This window comes from Lissotriton vulgaris, chromosome 11 (genome assembly GCF_964263255.1).
Source record: "Lissotriton vulgaris chromosome 11, aLisVul1.2, whole genome shotgun sequence".
Lineage (NCBI taxonomy): Eukaryota > Metazoa > Chordata > Amphibia > Caudata > Salamandridae > Lissotriton > Lissotriton vulgaris.
In genome coordinates, this window is record NC_141699.1 from 42,301,699 (window position 1) to 42,319,304 (window position 17,606).

A 17,606-nucleotide genomic window follows, 5' to 3' on the forward strand; every position below is an offset into this window, starting at 1 on the left:
TATGAGACACCACCAGACATATTAGCATGGGCATGTACAAATGCCTTTCTGTGGCGCCAAAGCTGCCACAGAAAGGCATGCGGAGACACCCTGCCGGGGCCCGCTGCGGGCCCCCAAGGACTCCGGGGGGGTGGGGGTGCACATGGGGGGTACCTATGGTACTCCCCACCATTACAAAGTACAACGTGGCAGGCACAGCATGGTGCCTGTCACGTTGTGCTTTATAATGCATTGCATGTATCTTCAGCATTGCGGCGGGCGGTGCATTCAGCACCGCCCTCCGCAATGCTGATGATACAGGATGCGCCCGCCACTGTGGCGGGCGCATCCTAATGCCCCCAACGGGACTCCCGGCCTTATGGCGGGCGGTCCCTAGACACAACAGGATGACGGGCGGAAAAGTCCGCCCGTCATCCTAATGGGCCCCCTTGTGTGCAGTTCAGCCTCCCGTAGGCTTAAGCTAGAAGTGACCAGGAGCACAAGTTGCCAGCCCCTTCAGATTGATACATTTCCTACCTTCACACAGAGATTTCTGTTGCTGAAAACAGCTGAAGACTCCAAGTGAAAGACCAGAGAAATGAGACATTAGTGAAGGAATTGGGCCAGAACTGGCCATTTCCCCCATTAATTCCTCAATTGCTAGTGGACTCTGAGGGTCCGTGTCTGGATAGGTCATATCGCTGGCCAGATGCAGTGAGGGCCTAAGGAGGGAGAAGTGTGTGTGTGATGGGGAGTGATGGGGGTGGAAAACAGCACAGCTTCTCATGACAGACCTCAGCTTGTCTCCCTTCAATGCTGGTGACATGGGGGGCTCCGCCTCTGGGTCGTGCGGTCAACCCTCCCTTTTTACGAGTGGTGCCAGGTCACTTGATTACGTTGTCTAGGTCCACCAAGTGAGATTTGACTGTGTGGGGCAGGGACCAAACACAATGACCCCAAAGCGAGAAAACTCCCTGCACATAAGGGCTATTGAATATTTGTTTTTCAAAAACAAACTCTTTTTGACAAAGAAGCGGAGGTCAGAGGCTGTGCTGGCCGAGTGAGATGGAGGGATGGTCACCCGCTCAACTCCAAATGAACCTGCAAATCTTGGGGTGAAGAAAAAACACTTCTGTTGACAAGTAATGAGATGAAAACCCAAATCATACAGTATATATTAAATTACAAATTCTCGCCAGAAGTTCTAAATGAAACAACTGCTTTCATCTTGAGGTGCAGCCATCGCTTTGAGTAACTACTAGGTGACAATAGGCATTGTTCACCAGTGTGTGCACCTCCCCGTTGCTTCCCACGTGGACAATCCTGCCGCTCTCTGGCTTTCATCGATCCTTCTTACGACCCCGTGTAGGCTACCCTTCGAACCTCATATTGCTGTCGGCATGTCCTGCTCCACCATATAAAACGAAGGCATAACGGTGAATACAAATGTAGAAGTTCTATCCTTCTATCTTACAGTCGTTCCATGTAGTCCCTGAACTCTCGCGAGTCGCCGAGGTCCATGTCTTGACAAACCCACTTAATGTTATCATCATTACCAAAGACGATGGAGTTAGTGTACGGCCCGCCGTCCTCTGGCAAAACGGTTGTAAATGTTGTGAACTTTACCCTCTTCCTCTTGGATCCTGAGGGGTTTAAGGGCTCAGTATGTTCCTTCTCGTAGGCATAGTCCGACGACCGCAGCATCTGATTATGGAGGTTCTTCTGAGATCCTCCGTTAAGTAGGAAGTTGCTCTCTTCAAACTGCAGTCCCCGGTCGATCATGGTGGTGCACTCGTCAGCCGGCAGCGACAGGTCGGCAGCATTGTCCAAGAGCTCCGCCTCATTCCCCAGCCATACCCAGTCATGAGAATGGGGGATGGTCCCATGCTCGGGTGCGGGGAACCGTTTGTGTCTGTATTTCCATGTGAAGGCAACACAGTTAATTAAAAAGACTAAGATTGCAAGACAGAAAACGCACAGCAGGGCGTACATGCCAATCTCCAAGTCTGTCAGGGGACGGGAGGTCAGCAAAAGGTCACTCCCATTCGCTGGTATTGCTAAGTCTATTTTTGTTGGGAAGCTGAAAAGACTGGGAGGGAGAGTTTGCAGCTGACCATCATCGCTGGCTTTTTTTAGGTCTACCCTATCATCTGGAGAGTTAGACTGTGTGCTTTTGTTGCTGCCTTCCTCAGAATTAAAAGATATTCCATATTTATTTGCATCCAGACCCCCATCCTCTCGCTCTGGTGCCCTCTCAAAGAAGTTACTATTGTGGCTGTTCACGTCCTGGTCTACAGCACCGACGTCATGAGTGCCTCCTTTCTGGTCTGGTTGTTTCGGGATGAACTTGACTTTGATATTCCCAGTCCCAGTGGCCAGACTGCCCTTCCTCTTGTTCTTCTGGCAAGCCTCGCTAATCCCCAGCTCCAGTTTGACCAGAGGCCCCTGACCGTCCCCCTCTGCAACCACAAGTGGCCATTCTTCTTCGGCTTGATGGATGGAGACCACCATCTCGTCCAACGAGATAGCGACGAAGGCAAAGTCTTTGGATTCATAAATATCCATGGGAGTAACGGAGCCATCGCTGAACTGGATCCAGGCACTGACGGCAGCTTCCTAGAGGAGAAACAGAAACAAGAGATGGGTAACATTCTGCGTTCATGTTCAGGTGTCTACACGCTTTGCTGATCTTTATTCTGTGCTTTTATACATACGGATACAGTAACGTGGATTCCCCTCTCATACAGGGCAGCAGGACAGGGCATCTTCACTCTTCCAGGGCTGGAGCGACGTGCACTCCCCACACCTGCACACCTTCACATGCCTGCCCTCTCGCTGCAATGGCACCAGTGAACTGAATTCATCGTCACACATTGCTTTCGTCTTACACAGCTGTGATGACTTCCATACAATACTTTTACACCACTGCATGAGAGAGTACATTATTTACTTCTGTTGCTGGCATTCAGGCTCACAGCCCCTGTCTGCTTTGTATATCTTTTAAAAACAAAAGCATGAATTTGCATACCCCACCTCCTCCCTAAAGATCACACTTAACTCCTTTTAATTTTTTCTACTAGATAGAAACAGGAGGAAAAGTGTGGCATGCTGTTCTTAAGACCTCAATAACCAAACATACCCAAAATCTTGCTAACCCCGGGATCCTGAGCACCATGCTGCCGTGTGTAAAGAGCTACACCATCTTGTATGTGGCACTGAGCGCTATATAAATGCAAATCCAATTACAATGCAAAAACAACATATAACTCTATCTAATAGTAATATCATGACACTGAGTGGTTGGGCTGTAGATTCGAGTTCATACAGGCTGCATAATGTTATATTATGTCGATTTTGATGGCATCAGCAGGAACGCAGCACAGGTGGCTCTCCTAGTTGAACAATCCGATCTTCAGTTTCTTGCAGAAGTTGAGAACTGAAGGAGGTGTCCTGATGTGTTGAGGAAGTAAGTTCCAGTTATTGGCGGCAATAAAGGAGAAGGTGTGCCCTCCAGGTTGCTTCTGCGGATGCAGGGGACACGTGCGAGGATGAGAGAGGTAGAATGCAGCAGTCTGGCAGGTTGGTAGAGTTGAAGTCGGTGTTTGAAGAATGCTGGTCCAGTGTTACAGAAGGCTTCATAGGCGTGGATGAGCAGCATGGACCTGCAAAGTTTCTGGTTGGGAAGTCAGTGAGGGAGGGAGGGATATAGAGCTTCAGGGGACACCTAGGATGAGTCTGGTGGAGGTGTTTTTGGATGGTCTGGGTTCTTGCGTGAGCTGGTTAGAGAGGCAAAGTAGAGCCCGTTGACGTAGTTGCGTCAACTGGTTATGAGGATCTGGGTGATCGACTGTGCGTCTTGTGAGTGTGGGGAGCTATTTGAAAATCTTGCGTAGCATTTTGAGGATGAGGCAGCAGGATGCAGTCACAGCATTGACCTGTTTGTTCATCGTGAATTTGTCATCTAGGATAATGCTGAGTTGTCTGGAGGGGTCAGTGGAGGTGGGTGTAGGACCCAGGTCAGGTGGCCACTGTAGAGAGTCCTAAGGGGAGCTCTTCCTCACGAAGATCAGGATCTCAGTTTTGTCCGCGTTGAGTTGGAGGCAGTTCTCGCACATGCATTTGGCCACATTGGATATGCAGGAGGGGAAATTGGTCCTGGTGGTGTTGTTCGTGTCAGTGAGGGCGAGGTTGAACTGAGTGTTGCTGGCGTAAGAGACACTGTTGATGCTGTGGGCTGTTATGATGCGGGCGAGAGGTGTCATGTAAATGTTGAACAGGGTTGTGCTGAGGGAGGAGCCCTGGGGGACTCCGCAGATGAGCTTCTTGTGCTTGGAGGTGTAAGGGGAGCTTCTGACTCATTGAGTTCAGTTGGAGAGGAAGGAGGCGATCCATCTCAGGACGGGCCCTTGAATTCCTGAGTCCTGGAGTCTGGCAATCAGGGAGCCATGGGAGACGGTGTCAAAGTCTGCCGAGAGGTCTCTTTATATAATTCCCTTTTACTGTTTCACACTCTTAAATTCACATAAGACAACGCTGTCCCCGTCCAAAGCAATTAAACCACCAGTCACCAACTAACCAGGTATGGAATAGGTGAAGCGAGATGCCAGATGGCGCTGGCCAATAGAGGATCTTAAGATAGTGCCCACTGCGAGTCCAGGCTAGCTGCATACTTTGACCGCTTCTGATATCGTACACTGGCAATCAGATATGACAGCAACAAAGTCCGTCCCTGCAGATCGCGCCATCACTTCTCCCTTTGACCTACGCCTCCTCAGGACCATAAACTTTAAACAAAATCTCTCAGCATGAAGAACCCGGTGACATGTCTAGTTAAGTGAAATATGGACATAACCAATGTCATAAAGGGACCTGCAGAGCTGCCCAAAGCTGCCACCCTACTGAAAACCCTAAACTGCGTCCCTGTCTCAACCACTGCACTGCTGAGGGCTGTGTCCCAGTTCACCATAAACACGTCTCAGTGGTCATCACGCACAACATGGACACACTTCCCACATATGATCAAAACAAAGACAACACCCTTCCAACCACACATCTCACACGGTGTAGAGTGCTACCCACATAGTGCGTAGGCGCCCCTCACAGGGGCAGTAAGTGCTCTATAATTATTACAAAACAATACGAAAGAAAATGGAAGTCAAATGCCCTGTCGTCCATCTGCCCTTCGCCGCTGTGCTTAGCCTGCCAGCACAGGTTAACACACAGAGGCGTGGAAGGACCACTATCTGGTAACAAAGATGCTAGTCTTCAGATACCCAAATGGAAGTGTCTACTCTTTTGAAATATAAAATATAAAGGTTCTTTTCAATGAACATTTCAAAGATCAAACTAGTTTTATGAGATCTGCATTTGGAAGGTACCTTTGACCAGAGGCTGATGTATTTTTACTTCATTTGTGTTGGTGCAAGTATAAAAGTGCGGCTTTGCCTTGAATGAAGGTATCTACAGGCTAAAGAACCATTCTGGGACGGGCTTGTCCATGTAAATTTAACAATGAAGTTGCAAGAATATAATTTTCAAAGCAGTTGAAGGTTGTACTTAGTTTTGGTGATGGGTGTCAATCAACCAATCAAGGGTGAGGGATGCAGCGTTCCTTCAGGCTCCGCTGAGGGAGGAGAAGCGGCGGGCGGCTCAGTATGAGGGTGGCCGCGATGTTTCATGAAGACCCTTCTAAGGTGAAGATACAAAGAACAGGAATGCCCTGTCAGGGTGTTGTTCCAAATTCATGGAGCAAAGTGTAATGTTTTTACCTTTTTCCACCACTTGATTTTTAATCAGACAATATTGGGGCCATCGCCTACGTGTGGATGTCATGCCCCTCCCCTCCATCTCCAGGGTGCACCTCCAGTCGAGTCCAGGGGGGAACAACCAGGGCAGGGTAGGAGCACTCTGGCCAAGGAAGGACTTTGGGGCAGATGTATCATCATTGCATTTAGCTAGTCCTTAATAGCAAATTTTACAGATTCGCTATTAAGGACTCGCAAAATGCAATGTATTTAGGTTTTGTAATTTAAATAGCGCTTACTATGCATTCCTTATTTGCGACTCGTAAATTGTGAGTCACAAATAAGGAATGGCTTCTCATTCAAGAGGCCCATAGAAATTAATAGGAATTGCATGCGCAATTTCAAGGGTGCAAGGGTGCCAAAAGAACACCCTGTTGCACCCCTGAAATATGCATGCGTGTACATACATGCCCTAAGGGCATGTATGTGCGCCACAGGGCACTTTAAAAAATGCAAAAAAGTGAATTGTTCTAGGAAATTGCAAATTACAACCAACTTGAAGTTGGTGGTAATTTGCGATTCCTTAAGGCCAGATCGCAAATTTTGGGTGCTTCCAGATTTGCAATTAAGGAACCACAATTTGTTATTTGTTACATGCATTCACAAAATAGGGAATCGCAAATTTAGCGATTCCTTATTTTGCGATGGCCTTTTGGTATGATACATCCCAAAAGGCTTTTTACCGTTCGCAAACGGTGTTGCAAATTCGAAAACCCTTAATACATCTGGCCCTTTGTCCCTTCTTGGATGACTTGCATTTTGAAATGGGGAGGGGGTCAGTAGACGTCAGTCACTGGGGTATGGGGTGGACTGTCTATTTGACTAAGAAAACTGCCCCCAAGAGAGCTTTCACCATGAAGGGGGACATGGGTGCCCCCGTCCTGAGAAGGAAAGGCAAGCTATCTGGGTACAGAACAAGCAAAAAAGGGGTTTCCTTTCTGTTTGGCTAACTTCTAGTTTGTGACCAAAAGGACTACGCACTAATGTAACTTTTTTAGTGTTATAGAGTGACACGGATAATTACATCTACACAAAAACCTAAGGTATCTTTTGTTTCACAAATTTTATTATAAAAGAACATATGAATTCATTTGCTACTTTGATTTCTCTAAAAACATTGCATTAGTTCAAAATATATCTAATGCGTACAATTTAAGTGCATTTGTTACAATAAAATAAACATTCAATACAAAACAATACACATATAAAGCAAGTTTTAACAAAACATTATGACTAAAAAGAAGCCGCAGAAAGTCCTTTGTCGACGCGTTTCGGTGCTTTCAAACAATTCTAACACCTTCTTCAGGACAGACTTATTTAAAACCAAGTTTCTTCAATCTAAAAATAAATACATACAATTAAAATCATATATTTTTTTATGTGAATACAAGATACATTACAATAGTGTGCATGGTTGCCCACGTGTCACAATGTCAGCAAAGAGATATTATCTTACTTGCTAACGTTATCTTGTGGATCCTTCTATTTTATGGGGTTCCACACCCTAGAGGACAGTCTGTCCTGAAGAAGGTGTTGGAATTGTTTAAAAGCACCGAAACGCGTCGACAAATGCACTTAAATTGTACGCATTAGATATATTTTGAACTAATGCAATGTTTTGAGAGAAATCAATGTAGCAAATTAATTCATATGTTCTTTTATAATAAAATTTGTGAAACAAAAGATACCTTAGTTTTTTGTGTAGATGTAATTATCCGTGTCACTCTATAACACTAAAAAAGTTACATTAGTGCGTAATCCTTTTGGTCACAAACTAGAAGTTAGCCATACAGAAAGGAAACCCCTTTTTTGCTTGTTCTATACCCAGACCTTTCTGTAATTCTGGGAAACTCTCTTTTTTTTTAAAGCTATCTGGGTATACCAACACCAGGCTGTGTCTGAACTTTGATTAGTAGCACAGTGGAGCTGGCATCAGTGGTGGACTCTGGGATAAGAGACCAAGAGGTGAAAGTGAATAAAGGGAAGCTGCAGGTTTCGAAAGAGAAAAATTGAAGACTGCAAGAGCTCTAAAAAACAACACACACTTTCATCCTTAAACTCACTCACTCCTATGTGACTTCAGGGAACTGGAATTCACCATTACATGGCTGTGTAAATGGCTGCACTGGACTGCTATTTCCACCCTATCATGAACTACAACATGCCCTCCTGCAATAGAGCTGCAGTCGACTGCATTCCCAACTCGTCAACAGTACAAAGAGTACACTGCCTCGCAAAGTGCAAGAAGAACATTGTCCTTCTCCAGAGCTGCACTGACCGCCATTCCCCAGTCTTTGTAGGCAGGTCTCTGGCTGCAATCTAAGGTCAAAATTCCTTAGCTCTTCTGAAGATACCCGCATCCGCCTTACACGCACGGGAGGCAGAGCTTTCTCTTATGTAGCCCCCAAGTATTCGCTACCAGAGGCCTTACGTAAATCCACCTCTTATCTGGTCTTCAGGAAACAAATAAAGGCCTTTCTCTTTTAATCTGTTCTCCTCAACATGACCTTCCCATCCTGACCGCCTTACTGTTTAACTTCTAGGTAAGCACCGAGATGCCCCCGGTGAGTCGCGCGCTATATAAGAACCTGCTAACATAACATAACTCTCACACAGTGCATGAAGCACACTGCCCCAGAGCTGCAGTGAACTGCATTCCTCACTCTTACACATTACAAGACGTACACGCCCCCTTTACAGAGCTGCAGTAATCTTCATTTTCCATTCTTACACAGTGCAAGAAGTACACTGTCCCCCCAGAGGTGCAGTGAGCTTTATTCCCCTCTCTTACAAGGAGCAAGAAGTACACTATCCCTCTCCAGAGATGCACTGAACTGTATTCCCCACTCTCACACAGTGTAAGAAGTACACTACCCCTCTCCAGAGATGCACTGAACTGTGTTCTCCACTTTTACACAGGTCCAAAAGTACACTGTCCCACAGAGCTACTGTGAACTGTATTTTCTACTCTTGCACAGTGTAAGAAGTACACAGCGCCCATTCCCGCCTTAAAGGTGGGGGTTCCGCAGGGCTCAATCCTTAGTCCCACTCTTTTTAACCTTTATATGACTCCCTTGACGAATCTGGCCGAAGCCCATGGAGCCAAAATTGTATCGAATGCGGACGATACGAAATTGCAATTCACTTGTGATAAGAAGTCAGACTTCAGAGGAGTCGGAGGTGGATGACTGACAACTGTTTCCAGGTCAATGCCAGCAAGTCTGAGATACTGCTAGTAGGGAGAGACTCGGGCTGTGGAGTGAGCTCTGGTGGCCTGCCTCGCTGGGACTGGCGCCTCCCCCTAAACAGGTAGTAAAAAAGCCCTTAGCTTCCGCACCCAAACCAAGAAGGTGGCCGGGACTTGTTTTGGGCTATTGCGGGGGCTCAACCCTCTGTTGGGTTTCTTTGATCCCCCAATCAGGCAGGTTATTATCCAGGCTTTTGCTTATGTCATGACTAGACTATGCCCGTTCCCTGTATTTGGGCGCCAACCAGACCGAAATTGTCAGACTACAAAGGGTTCAGAATGCGGCTGCCCGAGCGCTCCTTGGTCTGCCCAGGAGGTGTACCACTTCTAATACGATACATCGCCTCCATTGGCTGCCTGTGGCCAAGCGCATAGGATTCAAAGCCCTCAGCAGTACGTTTAAAATCCTGAATTTTTCTTCTCCTGTATCCTGGCCAATCTGCATACTTTCTATACCCCCTCCTGCCTTCTTCGTTCTATGGGCCAGAATCTTGTGGCTGTCCCTAGGGTGAGGAGGGTCTGTGCTGGAGGGCGCTCCTTCCCTGTGTTGGCCTCTAAACTTTGGAATTCTCTCCCTTCTTCCATCCGTACTATAAAGACCTATCTGCCTTTTCGTAAAGCTGTCAAAACATTCCTCTTCCCTCCGCTGTAAGTTGCCTTCTGGCTACTAGCTGTGCAGTTTTCTTCTTTCAGTGCTGGGACCCCCCTTTGCTGGGGCAGGTGTGCGCTCTATAAGCCACTGTAACATATAACATAACACGCAATAAACGCCTGCTTCACGGAGGTGTTTTCATGGTTCCAATCACACCAACTCAAATGTAATTCCGATAGTTCAGAGATTATCCTCTTTGGAATCCCTCTAGACAATGTGTGGCAAAATTTGTGTCTCCCCCCATTGCCACGGTCAAGACTGTCAAAAATTGGGTGTTGGGATGGAGGACCACTTATCCATGAACTCTCAAGTACAAGCCGTAGTGGGCTCCCGTTTTGGAGTGCTTAAAATGCTTAAGCAGTTCTAGCCCCTTTTGTCGATAGCACATAGAAAAACTGTTGTCCAGGTGCTGGTTTTATCCAGGCTTGACTACGTAAACAGCCTTTACTTGGGAATCCCCGGATACCTGCTGTCACGCCTACAGGTGGTTCAGAATGCTGCGGCAAGGGCAATATTGATGCTCGAACCTAGAACACGAATGTCTACCCACCTGAGAGCCATGCACTGGCTGCTGATCGGTAAGAGGATAATATTTGAGGCCTTGGTCCTGACTCTTAAATCCCTCCACAGGACGGGAGCCCCGTACCTTAGGAAGAGAGTGCACTTCTATTACCCGTACCATGCCCTGAGGTCCGCTGCACTTCAGTTAGCTTGCATCCCCAAATTCTCCTATGCTCGAATTGGTGGGCGCTCATTCCAGGTACAAGCAGCACAACTTTGGAACAAGCTTCCCCTGGCACTTAGACAGATGCAGGGTCTTCTCCCTTTCAGGAAGCAATTGAAAAAAACTGGTTACTCCAGCTATAGTGTAAATTATCAGCCGGAACTCACTGCTAGCCCCACACAGATGGTCTCTATTGAGTATCCGTGCGCTTTATAAATCCCTAATAACATAGCAACATAACTACCCCCTCCCGATATGCACTCAACTGTGTTCTCCACTCTTACACCGCACCAGCAGTACACTGTCCCCCAGAGATACAGTGAACTGTATTACCCACTCTTACACAGTGTAAAAAGTACACTACCACCAGAGTTGCAGTGAACTTCACCCCCTCTCATACACAGTGTAAGAAGTACACTGCCCCCAGAGTTGCAGTGAACTTTACTCCCCTCTCTTACACAGTGCAATAAGTACACTGCCCCCCCAGAGTTGCAGTGAACTTCACTCCCCTCTCCTACAAAGTATAAGTACACTGCCCCCCAGAGTTGCAGTGAACGTCACCCCCACTCTTACAAAGTGCAAGAAGAACACTGACCCTCCCCAGAGCTCCACTAAACCGCATTCCCATCTCACGCGATACATCACTGATTATCTTTGTAGGTCAATCTTCCATTCACTGATTATCTTTGTAGTTCACCAGTTCAATCTTCCATTCACTGAATATCTTTGTAGTTCACTCTTCCATTCACTGATTATCTTCATAGTTCAATCTTCCATTCACTGATTATCTTTGTAGTTCAATCTTCCATTCATTGATTATCTACGTAGTTCACTCTTCCATTCACTGATTATCTATGTACTTCACTCTTCCATTATCTGATTATCTATGAAGTTCCCTCTTCCATTCACTGATTATCTTTGTAGTTCAATCTTCCATTTACTGATTATCTATGTAGTTCACTCTTCCATTCACTGATTATCTAAGTAGTTCACTCTTCAATTCACTGATTATCTTTGTAGTTCACTCTTCCATTCACTGATTATCTATGTAGTTCACTCTTCCATTCACTTATTATCTATGTAGTTCTCTTTTCCATTCACTGATTATCTTTGTAGTTTAATCTTCCATTCACTGATTATTTTCACTGATTATCTTTGTAGTTCAATCTTCCATTCACTGATTATCTTCGTAGTTCAATCTTCCATTCACTGAATATCTTTGTAGTTTAATATTCCATTCACTGATTATTTTCACTGATTATCTTTGTAGTTCAATCTTCCATTCACTGATTATCTTCGAAGTTCAATCTTCCATTCACTGATTATCTATGTAGTGAACTTTTCCATTCACGGATTATCTTTGTAGTTCACTCTTCCATTCACTGATTATCTATGTAGTTCTCTCTTCCATTCACTGATTCTCTATGTAGTTCACTCTTCCATTCACTGATTATCTTAGTAGTTCATTCTTCAATTCACTGATTATCTTTGTAGTTCATTCTTCCATTCACTGATTATCTTTGTAGTTCACTCTTCCATTCACTGATTATCTATGTAGCTCTCTCTTCCATTCACTGATTCTCTATGTAGTTCACTCTTCCATTCACTGATTATCTTAGTAGTTCACTCTTCCATTTACTGATTATCTTTGTAGTTCATTCTTCCATTCACTGATTATCTTTGTAGTTCACTCTTCCATTCACTGATTATCTTTGTAGTTCTCTCTTCCATTCACTGATTCTCTATATAGTTCACTCTTCCATTCACTGATTATCTTAGTAGTTCACTCTTCCATTCACTGATTATCTATGTCGTTCTCTCTTCCATTCTCTGATTCTCTATGTAGTTCACTCTTCCATTCACTGATTATCTTAGTAGTTCACTCTTCCATTCACTGATTATCTTTGTAGTTCACTCTTCCATTCACTGATTATCTTTGTAGTTCATTCTTCCATTCACTGATTATCTTTGTAGTTCACTCTTCCATTCACTGATTATCTTTGTAGTTCATTCTTCCATTCATAGTTCACTCTTCCATTCACTGATTATCTTTGTAGTTCTCTCTTCCATTCACTGATTCTCTATGTAGTTCACTCTTCTATTCACTGATTATCTTAGTAGTTCACTCTTCCATTCACTGATTCTCTATGTAGTTCACTCTTCCATTCACTGATTATCTTAGTAGTTCACTCTTCCATTCACTGATTATCTTTGTAGTTCATTCTTGGATTCACTGATTATCTGTGTAGTTCACACTTCCATTCACTGATTATCTTTGTAGTTCATTCTTCCATTCACTGATTATGTTTGTAGTTCACTCTTCCATTCCCTGATTATCTTTGTAGTTCATTCTTCCATTCACTGATTATCTTTGTAGTTCACTCTTCCATTCACTGATTCTCTATGTAGTTCACTCTTCCATTCACTGATTATCTTTGTAGTTCACTCTTCCATTCACTGATTAGTAGTTCACTCTTCCATTCACTGATTATCTTTGTAGTTCATTCTTCCATTCACTGATTATCTTTGTAGTTCACTCTTCCATTCACTGATTATCTTTGTAGTTCACTCTTCCATTCACTGATTATCTTTGTAGTTCATACTTCCATTCATAGTTCACTCTTCCATTCACTGATTATCTTTGTAGTTCTCTCTTCCATTCACTGATTCTCTATGTAGTTCACTCTTCTATTCACTGATTATCTTAGTAGTTCACTCTTCCGTTCACTGATTCTCTATGTAGTTCACTCTTCCATTCACTGATTATCTTAGTAGTTCACTCTTCCATTTACTGATTATCTTTGTAGTTCACTCTTCCATTCACTGATTATCTTTGTAGTTCATTCTTCCATTCACTGATTATCTTTGTAGTTCACACTTCCATTCACTGATTATCTTTGTAGTTCATTCTTCCATTCACTAATTATCGTTGTAGTTCATTCTTCCATTCACTGATTATCTTTGTAGTTCACTCCTCCATTCACTGATTATCTTTGTAGTTCTCTCTTCCATTCACTGATTCTCTATGTAGTTCACTCTTCCATTCACTGATTATCTTTGTAGTTCATTCTTCTATTCATAGTTCACTCTTCCATTCACTGATTATCTTAGTAGTTCACTCTTCCATTCACTGATTATCTATGTAGGTCTCTCTTCCATTCACTGATTATCTTAGTAGTTCACTCTTCCATTCACTGATTATCTTTGTAGTTCATTCTTCCATTCACTGATTATCTTTGTAGTTCGCTCTTCCATTCACTGATTATCTTTGTAGTTCTCTCTTCCATTCACTGATTATCTTTGTAGTTCACTCTTCCATTCACTGATTATCTTTGTAGTTCATTCTTCCATTCACTGATTATCTTTGTAGTTCACACTTCCATTCACTGATTATCTTTGTAGTTCATTCTTCCATTCACTAATTATCGTTGTAGTTCATTCTTCCATTCACTGATTATCTTTGTAGTTCACTCCTCCATTCACTGATTATCTTTGTAGTTCTCTCTTCCATTCACTGATTCTCTATGTAGTTCACTCTTCCATTCACTGATTATCTTTGTAGTTCATTCTTCTATTCATAGTTCACTCTTCCATTCACTGATTATCTTAGTAGTTCACTCTTCCATTCACTGATTATCTATGTAGGTCTCTCTTCCATTCACTGATTATCTTAGTAGTTCACTCTTCCATTCACTGATTATCTTTGTAGTTCATTCTTCCATTCACTGATTATCTTTGTAGTTCGCTCTTCCATTCATTGATTATCTTTGTAGTTCTCTCTTCCATTCACTGATTCTCTATGTAGTTTACTCTTCCATTCACTGATTATCTTTGTAGTTCACTCTTCCATTCACTGATTATCTTAGTAGTTCACTCTTCCATTCACTGATTATCTATGTAGGTCTCTCTTCCATTCACTGATTATCTTAGTAGTTCACTCTTCCATTCACTGATTATCTTTGTAGTTCATTCTTCCATTCACTGATTATCTTTGTAGTTCACTCTTCCATTCACTGATTATCTTTGTAGTTCACTCTTCCATTCACTGATTATCTTCCATTCACTGATTATCTTTGTAGTTCACTCTTCCATTCACTGATTATCTTTGTAGTTCATTCTTCCATTCACTGATTATCTTTGTAGTTCACTCTTCCATTCACTGATTATCTTTGTAGTTCTCTCTTCCATTCACTGATTCTCTATGTAGTTCACTCTTCCATTCACTGATTATCTTAGTAGTTCACTCTTCCATTCACTGATTATCTATGTAGTTCTCTCTTCCATTCACTGATTTTCTATGTAGTTCACTCTTCCATTCACTGATTATCTTTGTAGTTCACTCTTCCATTCACTGATTATCTTAGTAGTTCACTCTTCCATTCACTGATTATCTATGTAGTTCTCTCTTCCATTCACTGATTATCTTAGTAGTTCACTCTTCCATTCACTGATTATCTTTGTAGTTCATTCTTCCATTTGAGGTTCCGTGACGGTTCCGTGACGACTTGAACCCGTGTTTTCAAGTTTGTCGGAAATACATAAAATTAGTATCAGCGAACCGCAAATGATCCATCTAGTATATCCTAGTGTTTTCGCTACGCTACGAGCAAGAGCACTCCTTCCACTGACACATTTCTGATATACACACGGCATCCATCTTAGATTATGGCCGCCATTTTGTGGTTCCTTGCCCTCACATATGCAATAGCCTCTGATCATTTCATTCACTTCACTTTGATTAAGGACACGTAGCCTTAGCCGGAGATTCACCTCTTACATGACACGTGCATCTTAAACCAGATCACGCTGAAGCTGCATGACTCGACAAAGGCTGCCTCCTCTGCCCGAGGCCAGCCCACCTGAACTGGTTTTCCTGTCCATTGTACCTGATCATGATTAGGCGGCCGAAGCCGGTAGCCTTGCCCATTTACAACCTACAAACATCTCTTATCCCGCTTTTCTATCTTCTGCACCTGGCTCTGCTCCTTTCCTTCTGGGCCTTTATTAGGGGGAGGTAACGAACTTTACGATGAGGCGGTCCGGCTCTTGAATGCAATATTGACAAGGGATTGTGATGGACTGGTGGGAACCCCTCTTCGTGATGTTTGGTATCAGATATTATCGACAGTTCCTGTGTAACGCCAAATATTTATTGTTTAGAGACACAAAAGGTTTGGGAATGTACCGACATGTGAAATATTTGCCTAGAGCACAATTTTTGGTATATAAGGAGCAACCCTCAATGTACAAATCGAACAGGCTCCTGGGTACTGACCGTGTGTAGTATCTATGACTTCTGTGTCCCTGCAGTAATAAACCTTTGGTCTTTGACGCCACCATCGAGAAGCCCGTGTTTCTGTTCATTTGTGCACCAAGGCAGGTGGGACTCCGGGGTCTTTGGGTGTTGTACCCTGACACCTCTGGACGGAACCAAAAAGTCCAGAACTCCAATTGGCGCCCAACGTGGGGCGACGTCATTCGGTACCGGTCCAAAAGCCTGAAGAGTTCGAGAAGCTTCGTGTGAAGATTCCTGAGGGAGGCGCTCCACTTCATCGATCCCGGCATATCGCAAAAGTGGCCCTGAAGTTCTCTTCCACGAGGGTTCCCGTTCAGGACGGCTGCAGTGGGCCGTTGCCTTGACCGTCGCCCTGTCTTGGACCCGAAGTGGTGCAGTCCTTAGTACGGCGAAACGTGACGGGTTTCTCCTTGGTGACGTCTTCAGTGACTCAGTTAAGTATTTAGTGATAGCTAGCTGGTTACTTTTGTGAGGATTGTTAAAAATCCTTGATCGGTTCTTGGTTTGGTTTGGTTTCGTAAGATTATCACTAGTTGTTCTAATTACGATAATCTATTTGGTTCAGTTTTGGGTATCGATACATCAGTTCGTTTTTGGTAGGCCTAAGTTCTTGGTTCAAGTGCACAAATTTGTTCCGTGTTTGTTTGTCTTGTGTTCCAGACTGAAAATGGTAAGTCGGAAAATGTTGTCTTGTTTTAGTTGCAACAGTGACTCACAATTAGAGGATTCCTGTCTGGTTCCTCCGATTGGGACTCCCCTTTATGATTTATACTGTAAGTATGGTGTGGGTCCTATAACTTATAATGAGATATGGGTTCGTTATTGTAAGAAAGATGGTGTCCTTAGTTGGCCACTACATGGTAGTTTCGAACCCGAGATCCTTGACAATTTAGAAGCGAAATTGTTTAGGAAGAAAGCCCGGCCGGCAATGTTTGACTCTTTTCGTTACTGGCGAAAAGAATCCAAACAGAGAGAAATGAAAAGGTTGAAGAAAGAGCAAAAAGAGCAAGAAGAGTTAACTCTAGAGCAAGCGACTAAACAGTTGCAGGCTGACGAGTGTGAGAAAGCCATAGATGTAGCCATTAGAGAGCATAACTTAGCGATTGACAAGTGCTATCCTGCCTTGCCATCGAAAATGGCTAAGATACTGGAGGATTCTGAAAACGATCCTCTGCTATCTTATCTGTTACGGTCGCCTCCACCGTACGCACAAGGTGCTGCGGCCCAACTTATACCGAATGTTCAATTGCCGGTTGCTGGACAACCTGGTGTCCTTGTTCCTCAGAATCAAGTTCCTATACCTCCTGTGGTGAATGTAAATGTTCCTACAGCTCCTCCTCTTCCCGCACTGCCCGCTCCTATACCTACCACTGTACCTATTGGTCCTCAAACTATTTTCCTCGATACTCCTACTGTTTCGTCATCTATTCCTACCTCTACTGCATTCTCTATGTCTGCGAGTGTACTAACTCCACTTTCTGTTCGTCGAAGAATCACTGATTCTGTTACTAATATGCTGTCGCCTATATATAAAACCTTGATTAAGACTCCTATTCCTGACTCTGTTCAGAGACGGAGTCAGCTTCCAAGTACTGAGGAACGGGGAGTTTTAGACTCCACGGCTCTCAGATGGATTACAAAAGTTAGAAGATATAGTACGAGAGATGTGTTAGAGACATTTATGCAATGGGGAGAGCCAACGCAGCGATACGTCTTTGACGAGATGTGCTCGTTGTTGCGTGAGGAAATAGAAGAAGACGATGTTGAATCAGATTTGGAAGATTTAATTAAAGTGCAGAAAGAGTTTGCTGCTGGAATGATAGTGGGCGATAATATAAAGGAAGCGATGGAACTTATTTTGAGTTTTAGGATTGATCCATCTCTTCGTTCGCCGAGAGATTTAG

The 17,606-nt window shown here is 43.9% G+C and overlaps 1 protein-coding gene across 1 annotated transcript in view; it reads right to left on the bottom strand.

The window, feature by feature from the left end:
* Window positions 1-397: 397 nt before the first annotated feature.
* Window positions 398-17,606, bottom strand: part of TMEM132B (transmembrane protein 132B) — a 454,814-nt gene continuing 437,605 nt past the window's right edge. The window contains exon 9 of the mRNA XM_086942680.1: window positions 398-2,595. Coding sequence (XP_086798806.1) covers window positions 1,450-2,595 — 1,146 coding nt within the window. The 3' untranslated portion in view covers window positions 398-1,449. The remainder of the gene's footprint in view (window positions 2,596-17,606) is intronic.